The 20,958-nt window shown below is 29.8% G+C and overlaps 1 protein-coding gene across 1 annotated transcript; it reads right to left on the bottom strand.

The window, feature by feature from the left end:
• Positions 1-1,311: 1,311 nt before the first annotated feature.
• On the bottom strand, positions 1,312-20,039 carry beat-Va (beaten path Va; the record flags this gene model as incomplete). Its single annotated transcript, XM_065501237.1, has 5 exons — positions 1,312-1,517; positions 12,313-12,568; positions 16,285-16,418; positions 16,519-16,727; positions 19,879-20,039. Coding segments are annotated over 5 exons (966 nt in total), but the record flags the coding sequence as incomplete, so codon positions are not given.
• Positions 20,040-20,958: the final 919 nt, after the last annotated feature.

The raw sequence follows: 20,958 nt of genomic DNA, 5'->3' as shown, positions 1-20,958 counted from the left end.
TTGCTTTACGCCATAGGCCCGCAATGCAAAAAATGTTTGGTATGCGAAGAATAATTTCACTTTTGGAGTTCCTTTTTTTAGATTACATAAATAAATTGCTTCAGATTGGGAATTATTTCCTTTCTATTGGGATTTATTTCATTGGGAGTTATTTCGCTTTTTTGGAAGTAATATTTTTAAAATTATGAAACCGCCGATTATTGCGAGTAATTTCATTTTACCCTTTGGTAGTTATTTCATTTTTCAAGTTTGGGAATTATTTCATTTTTGATGGGAATTATTTCATACGGAGTTATTTCATTGGGAGTTATTTCATTTGGGAGCTATTTCACGGTACCTGGTGTATATTCATATAAACGCACACTACTTTTTTTTAAAAAAGATTGTGAAAATTAAACATGAACATATTTAGGGGGCTACAAATTTGTTTATTAAATTAGTTAAGACTTCACTTAAAATATTGTTTACAAAAAAAATTATTTTTTACTTCATTTTCGAGATTAACAGCCATTTTTAAGGGTATTTTCCTACACTAAGGGAAAAAACGTGCTAAAATCAAGATTTTACGTCCAAAATCAAAGCATTTCAATCTTAATGGTCTGTTAAATGCGAAAATTCTTAATTCGAGAATAAAATCTTATTTTTTTACGATTGCTTATTTTAAGATCGTATTTAAGATTGTGTTCTTATTTACAATCTTAAATTAAGGATACATTTTGCAAAATTTAATAATGTAATCTTAACGAAGTTCTTCATTTGAGATCGGTTTTAAGAACATAGTCTTGTAAAAATCTTAATTTAAGATTGTATTCTTAAATTGTTAAGAATGTAATCTTAATAATTAATATTAAACAAATTGAATTAGAATGTCGAAATAAATGTATTATATTTTTTTATGTATTTAAAAAAAAACAATTATATTATAATACATACTTAAAATTATATCAAATTTGGTCTTACATATGTTCTTCCATTATTGATTGGATATAAATGTAAAGGAATGCTAACAAAATCAGAAATTGTAATAATATAAATTTTACTAAGTAAAGAACCAACTTCATACGATTGGAAGTGTTTATCGAACTCTTTTAAGGAATGCGTTGCAAATAACATGAACTTCTTCGTTTTGAATTAACAAAATTGATCTTTTCCTGGGTATATAGTTTGAAAGTCAATTTTAATCTGAAATTTGTAAAGGAAAATAACTTAATCTGAAATTAGCAATCGAATTAGCAATTCCGGCACTCTTGAATGACTTATTATTGGCCACCTTCGTAGTAACTCAAGACTTCCTATTTTTTCCAAATCTTTCTAGAGGACACTGTATGTGAGTTTCCATTTATGACAAAATTCCTCCCAATCAGCACTATCTCTGCTCAAATATAGTTTATAAGCAGCTGCAACAGATTCACAAATTTCAGAACTTTGCATTTGATTTGTTGACCACATTTCAGCAATTTCTTCTTCATCCAAACGAGATGAGCTTGTATCCAGGATATTGTTGTTGAATGATGCAGCTTTAATAATAATTTTGTAATAAAATCTATAACGAAATTACCTTAAGTTCATTCTCAGTGGGAAAAACTTCGCAAATATCGGTCAAGTATGAAAGTGTATCCTTTCTTCCGGCGTTCTGTTCAGATGATATTGTCCATCAGCCAGCGTCAAGAAATCTTCACTCACAGATATACTTATAAGAAATAGTTTGTCTGAGCTCTGATTTTCTATTATTAATTAAATATTTTGTTCACTTTTTTTAAACACGTCTACTTCGATCAGCGTTTTGCAATTTATAATACAACAAGCTTTCATTATTGTCAAATTTCTTAAATTCAAAAATACAATCTTAAAATTAAGATTACGTTCTTGATTTTTAGAATGCGTTCTACAAATCAAGAAATCATTCTTAAATTTGAGAACGTAAATCTTACTGAACATAATTTAAGATTAAAACGTGAAAAATTTTGCAATCTACATTCAAGAATTTTTTTCTTAAATTTAGATCGTCATATTTCTCTTAGTGTATAAATGTACTTTAATTTTTGGGCCACTGTAGCACTATTAATAATGTGTGGATGATCCTTTGTTATGGATTGTTTCAAAAATACGGTCTAATATTGATTCCACTAATTTTTTAAGCTGATTGGAATCAATTTCCTCCCAGGCTTGTTTAATTCTTGGTACCGTGAAATAGCTCCCAAATGAAATAACTCCCAATGAAATAACTCCCTATGAAATAATTCCCAAACTTGAAAAATGAAATAACTACCAAAGGGTAAAATGAAATTACTCCCAATAATCGGCGGTTTCATAATTTTAAAAATATTACTCCCAAAAAAGCGAAATAACTCCCAATGAAATAAATCCCAATAGAAATGAAATAATTCCCAATCCGAAGCAATTTATTTATGTAATCTAAAAAAAGGAACTTCAAAAGTTAAATTATTTTTCGCTTACCAAACATTTTTTGCATTGCGGGCCTATGGCGTAGCGCAAAGTGTTACTCCTCTGGGATGTGTCAAAAACTGGCTTCACTCAGAAAATTTGTTTTGCATGTTTTCTGGAGTGTATAAAAAACTGTATTCGCTCAGAAGCGCTAAGGTTTTCTCCTCTGGGGTGTATCAAAAACTGGCTTTACTCTGAAAACGCTAAGGTTTTCTCCTCCGGGGTGTATCAAAATCTGGCTTCGCTTAGAAAAGATTTCTTTCATTGCAGAAAGGTTTTATAATATTTCAGAAAGCCGATTTTCATTTCGCACCAGATTAAGAAATCGTTGCAACAAGGCCGACGATGTAAAAAGAATATTTTCTGAGCGAAGCCGGTTTTTGATACACCCCAGAGGAGAAAACCTTTGCGCCCGGCCAAAGGCCCGCAATGAAAAAAACTTTTCTGAGCGAATCCAGTTTTTGATATTTATGGGTTCTGCTTTTGCAAAGAAGAACCCAACAAAAATGAAATAACTCCTAACTCCCAAAATAAAATGAAATAAAACCCAACAAAAATTTCATTGGGAGTTATTGCATTATAAAATAACTCCCAATAAAAAATTATGAAATAACTCCCTTTTCGTTAGGAGTTGTTTCATAATGAAATAAGTCCTAAGTTGTATGAAAAATTTGTTGGGTGTTATTTCATCTTTTCGTGGGGAGTTATTTCATTTGGAAGTTATTTCACGGTACCTTAATTCTTAGTTTCAGCTCTGTCACAGTCATTATGCTTTCATTCTGGGCATTATTTGCATAAACTTTACGGGCCATGTATCCAAACTAGTTCTCCATTGGGTTTAAGTCCGGACTACAAGCCGGCCAGTCCAACAGACGAATGCTATGTTCATTAAGCCAAGACTTCGATTGGTTTTTAGGAATAGGCACCAGTGTATGAAGCATTTCATGTCAAGTGAACCAGCTTTTGAAATCGATGTCTTCCGATCGGGAAATTAGCACGAAGGTTAGTTCTATTGGATAGTAACTCATACACAATTTTTCAACATGATCGGTCGAGAACTCTCTGAGTTAGAAGGGGTCAAAATATGACATTTTTTCCAAGCAGGAGTTTTTTCTTATCCATGTAACTTATTACCTATTGTTCTTAGCAAACTGTATCCCAAATAGTTTTGATATGTAGCTCTTTCCTCAATTTTTCGAAAAAAAAAATTAATTTTTTTTTTCCAAAATGTGCACTTTTTTTTAAAAATAAAGCTCAGATATTGTCCTTGTAGACCTATTTGATCGCTTAGTGGAATGCGCGTTCAGTTTTTGATTTCTGAAAAAAATTATTAAAATTTTTTTATTTTTAATTTTTTAATTTTTTTTTCGAAAGATTGAAGAAAGAGCTATCTAAACTATTTGGGACACATTTTGCTAGGAATAATAGGTAATAAGTTACATCGATAAGAAAAAATACCTGCTTGGACAATATGTCAAATTTCGACCCCCTATTAACCTATATAAAAAACGTTCCAACGATAAGTAGGCTCAGAAAAATAAATCGTACATTCTTTGTAAAAAGCAGCGATTTTTCAACGAGTATTGGTTAATGATGGGGTTTTGTAGCCTTAATATATACATTTATTTTAAAAATATATGAATCTAACATAAATTTTTCGTTAAAAACCGGTTAACCGAGTGATATAAATCGGATAAACCAGTTAATTTAACATTTTATATTAACCGGTTCGCAAAAAAGCGAGATTTCGATGAAAATTCAGTTTTTCGGTTAACCGGTTTATAAGCACTAATTTAAACTGGTTAACCGTCTTAAAAAACCCAAAAGTTTAAGTAAACCGAAATTTTAAAATGGGTTGTTGGTATAAGGACGAGTTATTTTCGATCTCTGCTAAATATTATAAAATATAAAATTCAATTAATATTATTTCTACATATATATGGAATAAAAAAATATAATTGATTATGTATACAAAAAACAAGTAAGGAAGTACGGTTGGTCAAGACCCTACACAGAGTAAATGAGATTTTTTTTTTTTTTTAATTTCAATAATTCATCTTCGTGAATAATTTTCGGAAGTTGTCCTTATATGGGAGCTATGACTAATTATCATCATTAGGTGACACGAATTCCGTATATACATAGAACATATTTGGAGCAAAATTTGTGTAGTTACATATATAAATTAAATATTAATGGTCTATAAACTCCTATTTCAGGAGGACTAGGTGAAATAATTTACCGATTTCAGCCGGTTTCAATAAGCTTCTTCCTTGGGCTGATACAAATGTATGTACCAAATTCGATGGAAATATATTCAAGGACTCAGAAAGTGTTTCTAAGCCGATCGGAATACTTTAAGGTGGGTGTTAGACTAATATTTTTTGGCGTTACAAACATCAGCATAAACGCCTCTCCACTATGGTGGTGTAGGGTATAAATATTCATATGTATTTTCACATAGTGGCTATTACCTGTTCAACCGGACTTCTTACATGATGTAAAAGACCACGAAGTGTACACAGTTAAAACACACCATGATTGTATGTTGAATAGCTTTCAATTGAGGTTTATTTAAATATATTTTTTCGATTTTATCCACTATTTCCAATGAAATATTAAAGTACTTACATGTAGTATGATTTTTTCCTCAATTTATTACAGTATATAATAAATATTAAAAAAAATAACATTAAGAGTTCTTTTTGGTTTTATTTTTATTTATTTATTTGCTTTTTTTACCAACTATTAAAGGGCTTAATACTATTTATACTTTTAAAGTTGTTTCTACTTTTTTCTCTTATTTTATTTTATTTATACTCGTATTCTTATTTAAGCAATTTTTTATTTAATTTTTTTTACAATTTATTTTATTTAAATTTTTTTATCCCCGTTTTAAGTGCTGTTTTATTCGTTTTTTTTTCCATGAAACAACTTTATCAAAATGTGTGCTTAAAGTGTTTTAATAGTTTTAATTTTTTTTATATAATTTTAAAAATGTTGAGAAAATATTTTACAACAAATTTACGCATAAAGTATATATATATAAAAAACAAACAATTTATTAACAAATAAAAAATATTATAAAAACACGAATTTTATTTAATTTTTTTTTACATATGTGCAATTAACAAAATAATGTGCAAATTAATTGTATTTAGGGCTACAAAGTAAACCACACTGACTTGTAGGCACTGCAGAATATTTCGAAAACCTAAAAAGGTATTAAATGGTTACAAATGTCAATAAATAGCCTGTACGTTATAATTTGATCTAGTCCTATTATAAAAATAATAAATATATAATAGACAACCTCGAGTATACAAAAAGAAATATTAAACTATTTTTGGCCCGATCCAAAATATCACTTATTATGCTTAATTTTCTGGATTTTTTTATAAACCAACTCAATTTCAATATATCAACTACAAAGACGTATTGCTGTTCTGGAAATATTTTGTAGCAGTTTCTGAAACATTGCAGAGAATTAACCGGAATTAACCGATTTAAATTTTTGCTGATTTTATATTACTCGTATACATTTCAGCGCATCTGGATAAAAAGCTGAAAATAGTTTCATGAAAATTTAACGCCCAAATATATTTGTGATCTTATTAAAACTGGAGACGACAAAAAAATACGCCAACGCTTTAAATTGCTAAATCAAGAACTTTTTTTAAATCACTTTTTTTTCAAAATGGACCGGTTTTTTTTGTGCTCAAATTTATGTTTTTTCTCGAAAGATTAATTAAATAGCTATCTATGATATCTGGGAGAAATTTTGCTAAGAAAAACGGGTAACAAGATACATGGATGAGAAAAACACCCGTTTGGTCAAAACGTTTGGCCTCTAAGTCAGAGAGTTATTGACCGAAAATTTTCATTTTCATTCCGATGGCAAAACATCAGTTTCAAAAGTTTGTTCACTTGACATGAAATACATTAGGGTGGCTCTTAATAAAAAAAGTTGGATTTTTGCCAGTCTCACCCCCCCAGTTTAGTGAACAATCCTGAAAAAATTTTAGGTAAATCGGTTGGGATTAAGACGTGCCTCAGGACCTCTGAAGTTTTGAGATGCATTTACGAGGGGAAAATGCAACATTTTCAGTTTTTGTAAAAATTTTTCCATTAAAAAATTACCTTTGAAATTCAATTTAAAAGAATAGAAATGTGTACGTAATTGTCGTTCTAATGATCAACAAAAAACAGAAATTGGTCAAGAAATGTTAAAGTTATTAAAAATTCCGCTAGAACAAAAAATGTAGGAACAAAATTAACCATATTTTCTATATTAATGACTTAGTATTCCAGATATAGATAAACAAGTAAGAAAGCTATATTCGGCTGTGCCGAAAGTTGTTTTTTTCATTATTTGGAAAAAAAATGTTCGAATTGTTATTTTAAATTTAATTTTTTTTTAAATTTAAAAAATTTTTTTTGTTTTTTAAATTTTTTTTTGGTGAAAAAAAAAATTCGGGTTAAAATTTTTTTTTCCGATTTTAACCCATTGTATGTCCAACTTACTATGGTCTTATATACGTCGTTGCAAAGGTCTTTGAAATATCTATCATTAGATATCCAGATATATGTTGGTCAAAAATAGGTCAAAAATCGAGGTTTTCCTGGTTTTTTCCTCATATCTCAGCCATTTGTGGAGCGATTTTGCTGATTTTAAGTAGGAAAGCATGCCTGAAAGATTTATTTAAGATATGGATCCCGAAGATATCTGGGAGTCTTCGGAAAATAGATTTCAAAAGACAAACGGAGATGGCTTAATCGACTCCGCTATCTATAATAATCCAGAATATATATATACTTTATAGGGTCGGAAAATTATATTGTGGAAATTACAAACGGAACGACAAACTTATATATGTATATCCTTCTCACGAAGGTGAAGGGTATAAAAATATTTCAAAGATCGGGGTAGTTGTTGTTGTAGCAACATAAACAATTTTACAATAATCAATCTGGGTGTTCTGGGAGTTCTGCATTTTGTTCAAGTCCAAGAAATTGTGCTACTTCAACAAGATGAGTCCATAAATCCATAGGACGTAGTGAAGTAGGGTTGGCTGAATAGTTAAATATGTGGAGGATGTCATGAGGACCCTGACCACAAGCTGGGCATAAGTTTAGGACGGCACGGTCTATGCGGGACCAAAAGTCATTAAGTCTGTTGCTCCATCCTGATCTAAGTTGTGCCAGAACGACTCTTGTTTTACGCGGCAGAATCATCTCAGCGTCTGCTATCGGTGGTGTGCGATCTCCAAGTACGACATTCATACGGTATCCTGCTACCGCGGAATTGATGGCGTCTCTGTGAATGTCGTTCAAAGCTGTCATATACGAGCGGCGATCAAATGGATCTTGTACATACCTCTATATGCTCTCCTCGTATTTCCGTAGGTACTGTAGTCGGGTTAGTCGTGGTTGTTGCTTATATCTCAGCTATTTGTGGGCCGATTGTCTCGATTTTAAATATCAACCGAACCGGAACTATAGCGAATATATTTATGTATGAACAATGTGGAAAGTTGATTTCAAAATAAAGACGGATATGGCTATATCGACTCCGCTATCAATAACGATCATGAGAATAGAAAGCGGCAAATTAAAAATGTAGAAATTACAAAAGGAATGACAAATTTATTTATTAAAAAACCCTTGCCACTTATGTTGAAGTTTATAAAAATCTATGTTTGACTTTATTTAAAAACATCTCACAAGTTCAAATAATGGAAGTTTTGGAAGTGTTTTTCGATAAATATTTGAAAAATGTAAATCAAACGAAATTTCATTATTAAATTCTCTTGATATTAAAATGTTTGCTGGGCAATACAAATTAAGGTACTTAAGTACTAAACAAAGAATTTTTAACAATATAAAAGGGTTAATCTAGTACAATTACCTTTAGATTTTTTTTTAATTTTTTTTACTCAAATTATATTTCTGCAATTTGTACTTCAGGCTGAAATTAAGAACCAAAAAAGTCATAAAAGTTCTCAAAGTTCTTTGCAGCGCACAGAGTCAGAATTGGAAACTTTGTTTTAACACTTAAATATTAAATTTCATCAAATTTGTTGTGTACTGAAGAGTCATTATTTAGAGCATTTACAATAAAATTGTTTTTGTTTTTGTTTTTTTTTTGTAGTTTAGTACATATTTGTTGTTTGTTTTATTATACTTATTTAAAAAGTATTATTTAATTGTATTTCTGTGAGTATTTGTTCTTAGTTTGTTGGATTTTAATGTAAAAAGTAAAAAAAACAAAAAAATTCATTTCAAATTAACAATGCTTTATGTTTAAAAGTATAAACTGAAATTTGTGGCAGTACTGAGTTCAAATCCTTTTCTTTTTTTGTTTAAGTTATTATAATGAAAATAAAATTGAATTTAAATTATTTATGTAAAATGGCAGTTTAATAACTAAGTTTTGTTTATTAGTGTAGGTATAAATGTACTTGTTTTATGATTTCTTCTATTTTATTATTTTGTTTTTCTTTGTTTTTTTTGTAAAATAATATCTAGTCAAGTGTTTAAAACACAATATTCGTTATGTTTAACTATTATTAAAAATAATTTTTTTTAATTTTTTTTTATTTTTTCCTATGTTTTACTGGCAAAATAAGAATTAAATTCTTGTTTGAATTTTCTGCTGTTTGTTTTGTTTAACTTAAATTTTTAAAAATCTTATTTTCTAGAAACAATAATTTTACTTAAATTCATGTTTAATTACAACTACACATATCATATTGTTTAAGTAAGTATGTATGTATATGTTCTTTTATGTTAAATATTTATTTTCCATTCGTATTTATTTACCTGGTAGAAAGATGTTGATGTTGAGATATTTACATTAAAGTATACAAAATATAAAATAAAAAATTATAAAAAAAAATGTAAATGAAAAACAAATATATTTTTTTTTTGTTTTTTTTGCAATACATACTTTATAATACTTAATATTCGTATTTATGTATGTGTATGTCTGTTTGTGTGTAACTTTTACTTACTAACTTGAGTTTTTATTTTAAATTATTTATTTATTTCCTTATTTTTTTGTTAATTTTTTGTTCTTGCTTCTCCTTTATTTATAGACTAACTAATATGATATAGTAACTTCTTCCTTATACATTTTTTGTTGTTGTTGTTGCTTTCTTGCTTCATTTTCTTTATCCTTTTCTATTAGAACATCTTATACTCAGCCTTTTACTTCCGTTTCCGCTTCGTATAACAGCTTCGCCTTCTACTGCTGCTCGTGCTTACAAACTACATAGACTCCTATTTCGCCGTCTTACTTCCTTCCAACTAATACTACAGCATTTGTCATTTCATTTTAGAAATAATTTGTTATTTTAATAAATGACATCATATTTTGAGTAGATCATAAAGTATTTAAACTAAAAATTGTTGAAAATATCACCATGACAATATTAAAGATGATTGTGTTGTTAATAGTTGTGGCAAATTTGCTTGACGAGCTTCCTCCTATGAATGCAAGAAGAAGAAACAAATGGACGAGAATAAAATTAGAAAGGAAAAGTTAAAGAAATTTTTATGTAACTAATTTAAGGAATATTTTCATAATTTGTTTCAACTTTGATTTGAATGATTTTTACCATGCTAAATATACAGTTATACCAGATAAGTAATTTAATATGTTTCAATTATCTTTTAAAGGCATTTCTATAATGCATATGGCTTCTTTCAAACAAATCCAGAGTAACGAGAATTAAGGCTTTAATCTAGTTTACAAAGGCTTCCCAATAAGCATTTTTAATGGAACACAAGTTGAAATCAAGTGTAATTCAAGCCTTGAATTATAGTCAAGCAATTGAATTGCAGTTTTATTACACTTTATTTCAATAGCATTTTCTAGTAAAAAAGAAACACAAATTCAGGCCATATATTTATACCCTACACCACCATAGTGGGGAGGGTATTATGCGTTTGTGCAGATGTTTGTAACGCCCAAAAATATTAGTCTAACACCCACCTTAAAGTATACCGATCGACTTAGAATCACAACTGAGTCGATTAAACGATGTCCGTCCGTCCGTCCGTCCGTCTGGTTGGCTGGCTGGCTGGCTGGCTGGCTGTCCATGTAAACCTTGTGCGCAGAGTACAGGTCGCAATTTTGAAGATATTTCGATAAAATTTGGTACATATTACTTTTTCGGCCCAAGGACCAAGCCTATTGAAACTGGCTGAAATCGGTCCATTATTTCACCTATCCCCCATACAAATGTCCCCTCGAAATTGGACTTTATCGGTCATAAATGTTTAATTTATCTATGTATCTACACAAATTTCGCTCCAAATAAGTTTTATATATACAAAATTCATGTCACCAAATTTTGTTACGATCGGTCCATAATTAGTCATAGCTCCCATATAGACCCGCTTCCGAAAATCACTTTAACGTGCATAAATCGCTTAAAAATGTTGGTATACACACAAAATTCAACATAGTTAACTTTAATATAGACATAAATCACACGACCTAATTTTATGGTGATCGGTCCATTATTGGTCATAGCTCCCATATAAGGCCCACTTCCGAAAATCACTCAAAAATATAAATTATTGAAATTTTACTCATTTACTTGGTGTAGGGTATTATATGGTCGGGCTTGACCGACCATACTTTCTTAATTGTTATTTTTTCAATTATTTTTCAAGTTTAAAACATAATTACATTTGCATTTAAGTCAAATTCCAACAAAATGTTCAAGTGATTGTATTTTTGGGGCTTTGATGCTTATTGGGTTAACTTTAGAACAAGACATTTGGGGGATTCAAACGGTCTGCTATTAGGTCGTATTATCATAATGTCCTAAAATATTATTTTAGTTTAAATCAAATTGGAACACTAATGAAGAAATAGGATAGTTTTAAAAATGTAACATACACGAGGTGTCCTAATTTTAGGACCCTTGGTGGCGACCCTGGTGAGGCCATGAGGTACAAGTTCAAAACTTAAACTCAACAACACTTCCTCTTTGTATACGTAAAATTTCATTCAAATCGGATTTACGGGTTTGAAGTTACATATTTATTTCCCTTTATTTTTTTTCTATACCACTGTGTGTCGGCCTAAACTTGTAGAAAAAAAATTGATGCCGAATTTGATTGAAGCAACAATATTGTCTGTATATCCAAATTTATAACATTAAGAATTAAAAATAAAACAAATTCTTGAAATTTTCATTTAAAAAAAATTCTAGGACTTTTCATTCTTTTTAGTGCAGTGCAGCACTATAGAACTAACTTACGTTTGTAGTGCAACATTTTGTTTTATAAGTGTCAAAATAAAAAACCAAAACAACATTCGCCGGGTCAGCTAGTTCAACATAAAAATTAATCCAGATTCCGGTCCTATGAAAGTGCGCTGGATCATCTGTTAGCCAAACAATGGTTGTGATTGTGACCACTACCCATGGCACATATGATCCTAACTATCATAATCTCAATGAGTTTCATTAGCAGAGGATTAGGCTATCCGAAATCACAATGATCCTCAAACAGCCCCCATACACTTAACAAACATAATGAGGATTACGAAAATCTATGCCTGAAAGGTTATCTAAATGCAATCATATTTTATCAAAATATATGAAGGGGCATAAATAGACAGGACCAAATGGCCCAGTAATAGAAACAAAAAAAACTAATAAAATTAATGATATGAAAAATAAAACAAAAAAAAAGAATGTCAAAACTACAAAGGATCTGAAATATTTTTGTTTAAAACATTGTTACTTAATCAGTTGAGCAGAGACATCCACGATTTTTTTCAAGTACTATTTCCCTTATCAAATGACATTGTTGTATAATTATTAGTATTATAAGTTGCCTAAAACTTACCATTTGTACCAGCATGTATCAACATTTGATTGTTTAAATTGTCATAAGGAATCAGAGCAGCATTCAGTGAAGTTTCGCGAGTCAATTCGGGAAAATTTTCAATCTCAGCTATGCATTTCAATTGCAAAATTTTACCAGCCTGATAGAAGCGTGGCCCACTTAAGTAAAAATGAACCTGTAATTTTAGTCGTCTTAAAATGTAGCCATGTGCCGAAATGCTGGTGTCAACATTTGGTTGTAATTCGCCTAAAGAAGCCTATAAGGATATATAAAATAATGATAAATGTTAATTATTGTTAATATTTCAGTAAGAGAATAATATTAATTTTTCTATTCCTTTCTAAAAAATTATTTAATTTATATTTATATAATTTGTTGATATTTGTGATAAAGACAAATATTTATTTCATACAAAGCTTCGAATTACTTTAATAAATTTGTGCATAATTCACCAAAATCTGAATTCGGAATTAAAAAATTTTCGCCATTCCCAAAATCTAATTATTTAGCTTCATTCAAAGGCTTTTATTTCAATACCAGTCATTCATCATTGAATTAATTTATATCATACAAAGCTTCGAATTACTTTAATAAATTTGTGCATAATTCACCAAAATCTGAATTCGGAATTAAAAACTTTTCGCCATTCCCAAAATCTAATTATTTAGCTTCATTCAAAGGCTTTTATTTCAATACCATTCATTCGCCATTGTATTAATTTACAGCAGAATTCATTCAATATTTGAATGATTACATTTATATGCCCTACACCACCATAGTGTGGAGGTTATTTATTTCGTATTGGAGTTATTTCATCTATGTAGGGAGTTATTTGATATAAAGTTTCACTCAATAATAAATTTATGGATGTGTTCTCCTCTTATATGTATCTCGGCTTCGCTCAGCAATGATTTCCTGATTTGCCGGGCGAAAGGTTATGCCTCACAGTGGTATGTTTTCATACATTTTTTTGCAAAAAGTAGAAGTAGTGCTCCTATGATAATAAAATTTGGTACACTTGGCTAGTTTCATACAGAAAACCTAAATAATAAAAATGGTTCATATCGGATAGTCCCTTGGGGTACCTCCCATACAAGGGTTCTTCCAAAATAACGTATCAGTCATAAATTTTGCATATGTAGGTTCCAAGTGCCCATATATCATACTACAAAGTATGAATAAAATCGGTCCATATTTGAACCTACTCTACATATAGGTCCCTTTCTGAGAATAGTTTTATAGTTCAAAACTCACATAAAAACAAGTAAGAGAGCTATATTCGGCTGTGCCGAATCTTATATACCCTTCACCAAATTATACATACAAATATTTTTATTTAAACAAAATAAATTTTTTTTAAAAAATTTTATTTTTTCCAAATTGTTTTTATTTTTTTTTTACCAATTTTTTTTAAAATTTTTTTTTGTCTTAAAATTTTTTGAAAAAATAATTTATGACAAAAAAAATTGTTTATGAAAATAAAATTCGGTTTAAAAAATATTTTCCCGATTAAGACCCGTTGCAATGGACTTTCAAATATCTATCATTAGATATCCATATTGTCTATATTAATGACTTAGTAAATAGGTCACAAATCGAGGATGTGCTGGTTTTTTCTTGATATCTCAGCTATTTGTGGACCGATTATCTCGATTTTAAATAGCAACCGAGCCGGAAGAATTCCCCACATATTGATGTATGAATCATGTATTTAAGTTATTTGGGGGCTACGGAAAGTTGATTTCAACATACAGACGGACATGTCTATATCGACTTCGCTATCGATCCAGAATATATATACTTTGTGGGGTCGCAAATGAAAAATGTAGAAATTACAAACGGAATGACAAACTTATATATACCCTTGCCACTCATTGCGAAGGGTATAATAATAGTATCGTGATGAAATTCGACGTAAACGTGATGAAATTCGACATATAAACCCAAATCTATCTGTTTCATAAGTTTCATAAGGATAGGAGCATAATTGCTCCTGTCCCCTATATAAAAAGTAAAAGTACTTTAAATATGAAATGCAATTTATTGTAAATATTCATAAAAAATACGTGAGTTTTATCACAAAATTTATAAGTTTATTTAGCGATCGCAAAAATTCGAAGAATTATTTTACATCAAATGAAAGAAAATATTACAAACTTTCATTTAGTAGTAGTACTAACACTGAGTTGGACCGAGCTAACTTATTTCTTTTCTAATGAAAACTGTAAATGCTAAATTTTTTGGAGCCATTTTTATTTACTCAGATCTCTTAAACTATATATGTAATTTAAATATTTTTTCTTTCCTATTAAATTCAAATTTGGGACATAGTATTTCTTCGGCTCAAGGACCAAGCCTATTGAAACTGGCTGAAATCGGTCTATTATTTCACCTAGCCCCCATACAAATGTCCTCCCGAAATTGGACTTTATCGGTCATAAATGTTTAATTTATATATGTATCTCCACAAATTCCGCTCCAAATAAGTTTTATATATTCATGTCACCAAATTTTGTTACGATCGGTCCATAATTGGTCATAGCTCCCATATATGCCCGCTTCCGAAAATCACTTTAACGTGCATAAATCGCTTCAAAATATTTGTATTCACACAAAATGCAACGTAGTTAACTTTAATATAGACATAAAACGACCTAATTTCATGGTAATCGGACCATAATTGGTCATATCCTCCATATAAGGCCCACTTCCGAAAATCACTCAAAAATATAAATTATTGAAATTTTAAAAGAAAAATGTGCTTGACCGATCATACTTTCTTACTTATTTTATACAAAATTTTACTTTTTTCGAAAACAAATCATGGTTTTCTACTAATGAAAAATTTCTCTACAGAATTACATCATTAGATTTCTAAAAAATAACAGTAAAAAAATTTACTTTTTGCCAAAAAAAAAAATACCACTGTGCACCTTGCCGAAGGCCTGTAATACAAGAAGTCTTTACTGAGCGTTATTATTTCAGTATTTAAGATTTGGAAGTACGTAGTTAATTTTGGCTTCCATTGGGGTTATTTCATTGGAGGCTATTGAATTTGGGAGTTATTTCACAGTACCGACCGACTATACTTTCTTACTTGTGTTTAATTTTAAATCAAATTAAACTATATATACATCGAGTCAGTTTAACTATTTATATTAAATTTTGGTTGGATTTTTTATTTGTATCCAATTACATTTAACGAAGTCTACATTCTTAAAATTTCTTCTAGGCGGGAACTCCCTTGATCTCGGGTAATATCAAAATGAAACCCGATTTCCCGGGAAATGAAAAAGTGCGAGAAAAGAAAAACTCTATTTGTAACGCATATAAATATTTGTCGCAGGCCCACATTATTCCAGCACCTCATAAGATTCTAATTTCTATGTCCGTAAGTTTGTCAATCTGTTGAAAACATAATAGGGCCGAAATAAAGGTAGCTAGAATGTTGAAATTTTGTTGCACAAATGCTCTATTATGTCCATAAGGTTTGTTTGGTATTGAAAACGGGCAATATCAGCCCATAATTTCACCTAGCCCCCATACAAATGTTACCCCAAAATACTGTTTGATCAGCCACAAATATGTTGATAATGCGGCAATCCTGATAAAATTGTGCACAAATTAGTTCTAAGTGCTCTCAAATTAAAGTAAAGTGTGACGAAAATCGGGCAGCTTTTTTCCTTATTCCTCATAGAAGCTCCCCTTCAGAAAATGGCGTGAATATTCATAATTGTTTTATAATAATTAATAAATATCTTGATGAAATTAGATATAATATGAACCTAAATCTTTCTACCAACTTTTTTGAAGATTAGTCCATAATTGACTCCTGCTCCCTGTATCAGAATATATTTTATTGTCTCATAATGATGGTGGCTATATAAAATATAATGCTCTTACTTGTTTTTGGTTTGCTTTTAATCATTTTGTTTTGTATTTACTTATTCATGAGAGTTTATTGATATTTACCTGTTCACCATTGATAAACCATGTAAGTCTGGTGGGTAAACTGGAATAATCTGAGGTACAAATGGCACTTAGATAGTCTTCCATACGGTACATGGGATTAAAGCTTTCTATTAATGGATCACTTTGAGGTAGAGCTAAAACGACAAGAATAAAATAAATTATATAGAATTTATATTTTTTTCGTTGTGTTTTTTTTTCGTTTTTGTAAATGTAAAGCTAATTTGCGTTACCAACCTGCTACTGTCATATTGTCCTCTTTAGCTGCCAGCTGAAAATGTGGTGCATCACCAGACACTTCACATTTGTAAACACCCGATGATTTTGCACTTAACATACTCAATTCCACTCTACACGATGATTCATTGCAATAGTATTTACCATCTGGCAAATGTACACCAACCACCGGAAACTTTATATAAACCGGATGCATCATAGGTGAGTATCTACAAGTATTATGTTGGTTTATTATTATTATTTTTTTAATTTTATTTTTACATCCACACATACAATTAGATTAAAATGCGTGTATATGTATATTTTTATATAAATTTAATTGCTTTAATTTCATTTTATTACACCCTCCACCATTGCAACAAGTATTTGCAACTATGCATTACTTATGCAACACTAAACCGTTACTGAAAATGATAGTGTCTTAAATTTAAAATTCATGAATTCCACCAAAGAGCTTAGAAAATAACACAAGTTCGCTAAACGCATACTCTTTTGTGCCCGATTTTATTCGCGATTTAAATTTTTTCAAAGCTAAGTAAATTTATATACTCGTATATGATAAACCTTACGTCGGATTTTATTGACTTAAGATGCATTTGAAAGACAATTATGTCCTCTTTAAGCTACATAATTTAAAAAAAAATATGAATTCATGAAGCCAATCAAATTTTCAGATGTACTTTTGGAAATGTTCTCCACTAGAATTTAATAATCGTAGAAATAGACCATTCGAAGGTAAATATAGCCACTCTTAACTCAATAAAACTGATTAAATGTGCATTCATAATGCAATTGTGTTTTCAATTTTCTAAAATGTATTTTCATTAAATTAATCCCTGTTGAATTTTGAAAAAATTATTATAGTTTACCCCCATAAAACAAAATTTCCATACAAAATTTGATTTATAAAGCCTTGATAAATTTAAATGCTGTTTATGAATATGACGTTTAATAATACTGCGTGTAATTTTTGGAGTCATGGAAATATAACTGTATACGTAAACCACTACGCGATAAAATACCCAAAAAAAAAACAAGACCCGTGCTCCCAGTTTTGCCCAAATTCATGCTCTTTTTATGGTACCCCAAATAATTTTCTCAGGCTCATATCTTGCAAACAGTTCGGAATTTTGATTTACACTCTGAAGCAAAGTTGTAGCCCTTGTCACAAAGAACAAAGTGACATATACAAGGTGGCGTAAAAGTAAACTTCCGAAGTTTTTTGGCTCTAATTAAAAAAAATAATGAAAAACTTTGATGCTTCTTGTGGATTATTTTTATTTGGTCTATTAATTGTTTTTACATCAAGTCGAGAATATGATGTCATGTAAATGGCCGCCGCCACAGTTGATTGTCATTTGAGCCCTTTTTATGGTATTTTCCATCACTTTGGCCAAAACTTCCGATAGGTCCTCACATTCTTGACGGATATTGTCTTTAAGAGCTACAAGAGTCTGAGGCTTGTTGACATAAACCCGCGACTTCAAAAAGTCCCACAAAAAGAAGTCTGGAGCGGTCAAATCAGGCGATCTTGCTGGCCAGTGCAAATCGCCAAAACGGGAGATTAGGCGCCCGGGAAATGCATCCTTCAGCATATCGGTTGTGGCACGTGCAGCGTGTGCCGTTGCATCGTTCTGTTGGAACCACATGTTTTCCAATCCTAATTCATCAAGTTGCGGCAAAAAGAACTCGTTGATCATTGCTCTGTAGCGCTCACCAGTAACCGTTTGGCCCGCGACATCTTCAAAGAAAAAAGGTCCGATGACTCCTCTAGCGAAAACAGCATACCATACAGTGACTTTGAGCGGGTGTAATGGCTCTTCGTGGGTTACACGCGGATTTTCAGTACCCCAGAAGCGTAAGTTTTGCTTATTTACGTACCCGCTAAGATGTAAATGGGCCTCATCACTCATGATTATTAAATCATCTTCCTTATTGGTCAAATAAATAGTCAGCAATATTCCGCGTTCTGGAGCAGTGTAGCGTAACATTGTTTATTAACGTGTATGTCGCATGTGTTTACTACACAAATGTCAAAACAGAACTGACAGTAGGGGCCAATCGCAAAATTTATAGCATTTTCTGATAGGAAGATTACTTTTGCGCCACCTTGTACAATCAAAAAAAATCATCTTCAAGATCAAAATCGCTAAAAACTTTAAAAAATTCTAAATAAATTTAGAAATAAATTTCTTTAAAGCTGCCTAAAAGTATGCTTTAGTTTATAATACTTTTATAGTTTATGACCCAAATCACTTAATTCCTTTAGTTTTTTCTTACTAACTTATATTGACCTACCGAAACGGTGTTAATAATCATTCCTAGGAAGTTCATATGTTCTAGAAAGTTGTTTACTGAGATCTCAGGTACATTTTTGTAGTTGATTGTTTCCTTGAATTTTGAACGGTTTGCTACCTAAAATCGAATTTTTTAAAGTTTTTTGCGATTTGATCTTGAAAATTAAGTTTTTTTGATTTTATATGTTCACAGTTTTTGTTCTTTATGACAAGGACTATGCCTCAGAGAGTAAATAAAAATTCCGAACAGTTTGCAAGATATGAGCCTTTACACTGTGTAAATAAACCGAAAAGGGCACTGATAAAAACAAACACATTTTTTTTTATATATATTTTGAAAATATTTAAATAAATTATTTGTTATCATGAATGCATTTTTAAAGAACAAACATTATTTTATTGTAGACCAAAGAGGACATTATTATCTTTCAAATGCATCGATAAATCTGACAAAAACTTCATAAGATACGAATATTTAAAGATACACAATCATGTGTGTCACATAATTTGAACGAAAGTGGAAATAGTCATATGGTACAATTGAGGAGTTTAATTTTGCTACAAAAACTTCACATACATTTAGGCGCAACTATGAAATTATAAATAAAAGTATGTATTTGTTACTGCCACATGAAGATTTTAAAATATTTCATTTAGTTGTATTTGTTTATCTATAGAATGTATTTAGATTCTTTTGTATATTTTTTTTTTTATTTTAATTTTCCAAAAATTCAAATAAAAATTAAATTGTTTAATTAAAAAAAAAATTAAAGTTGAAATGTCCAAATGACTCTAAACAATATGATAAAATGCGGAAGACCCAAGGTAAATTTGTTTATAACATTTAAAAATTGTTTATGAAAATAGTTATCATTTAATCTCAAGATATATTTTAATATATTTTTTCTTGGTGGATGATGTTTCACATTCGTCATTGCTGACTAAAGTTACCTACCCTAACTTATCATTAACAAAAAAAGAATACACTGCATAAATAAATAGTTAAATCCTTTGTGATAAAAAAAATCACACACACTTTTTTCTCTGATGCTCCATGAATTACCTGAAAAATTCCATTTTATCTTTATACCATTTGACAGAATTCAGTGTGTGTCCACTCATGGCGTAACTACATGATAATGTGACATTATCACGAAAATCAACAATTTCCGGAACATTTAAATCAGTCACAAATAAACAGCATACACTTTGTAAATCTATAATGAAAACGAAATAAAAATAAATTTATTTTAAAAGCACATGAATTGAGATGAAATTTATTAAATACAGACAAAAAAAAGGAATAACGTACAAATATTATTTACTGCAACAGACAATTTATTTTTTTTAAATATATGCATACATATTCATATACAAATTCTTATTTAATATCCTGTATGTATGATGTATGTAATTGTGCAAATGTACGTATTACATATTAAATATTCTTGTAAATATTTAATGTTTGTTAAATATTAATATTATTTTGATATTTTACAATAAATAAAAGGTTTACTTTTACAGACTTTTTAAAAATATGATATGTGTATGAGAGGGATATGCAACCCCTTAAACCTTTTTCATACTTCAAAAAGCTTAAAGAAACAAGTTTTAATTTCATAATTCAACTTATTTAAGTAATGATTAATATTAAATAGTAAACTATAATGAATGCAACATGAAATTGTTCTTATTAATACATGATTTAAAACATAAAATGATGCAATACATTACTAGTTTTTTAAAAGGTTTCTGTAAGTTCTTAAAACATTTTTAACATGTATGTCAATAGCAGAACTGCTTTACTCACGTCAACAGTAACATACCTGGGTATGTTCATACGTTTTGTATGGTGAATGGCTGCCGTTAGCATAAAAATGATAATATCTAACTCGTTTGTTGGAAATAGACAAAAGGTTCAAAAATTTTCTGACAAATTTTTCAAATTAAAATAATTTTTTTATTTATTAATAGTTTTTAATGAAATTTTACAGTTATATAGACTATTAGATATAGAAAAATAGAAACAAATTTTGAAATTTATAATCCAGAATCCCGTAATTCCCAAAAAAGTTTGAAAAAATCTCAAAAGTGGGATTTTTTATTTTTTTTGCTATAATATCCACACCAGGAGCGGGATTAT

The sequence above is a fragment of the Calliphora vicina genome, chromosome 1 (genome assembly GCF_958450345.1).
Source record: "Calliphora vicina chromosome 1, idCalVici1.1, whole genome shotgun sequence".
Lineage (NCBI taxonomy): Eukaryota > Metazoa > Arthropoda > Insecta > Diptera > Calliphoridae > Calliphora > Calliphora vicina.
Note: the sequence above shows the minus strand (reverse complement) of the source record. Positions and strands in the feature narration are given on the sequence as shown.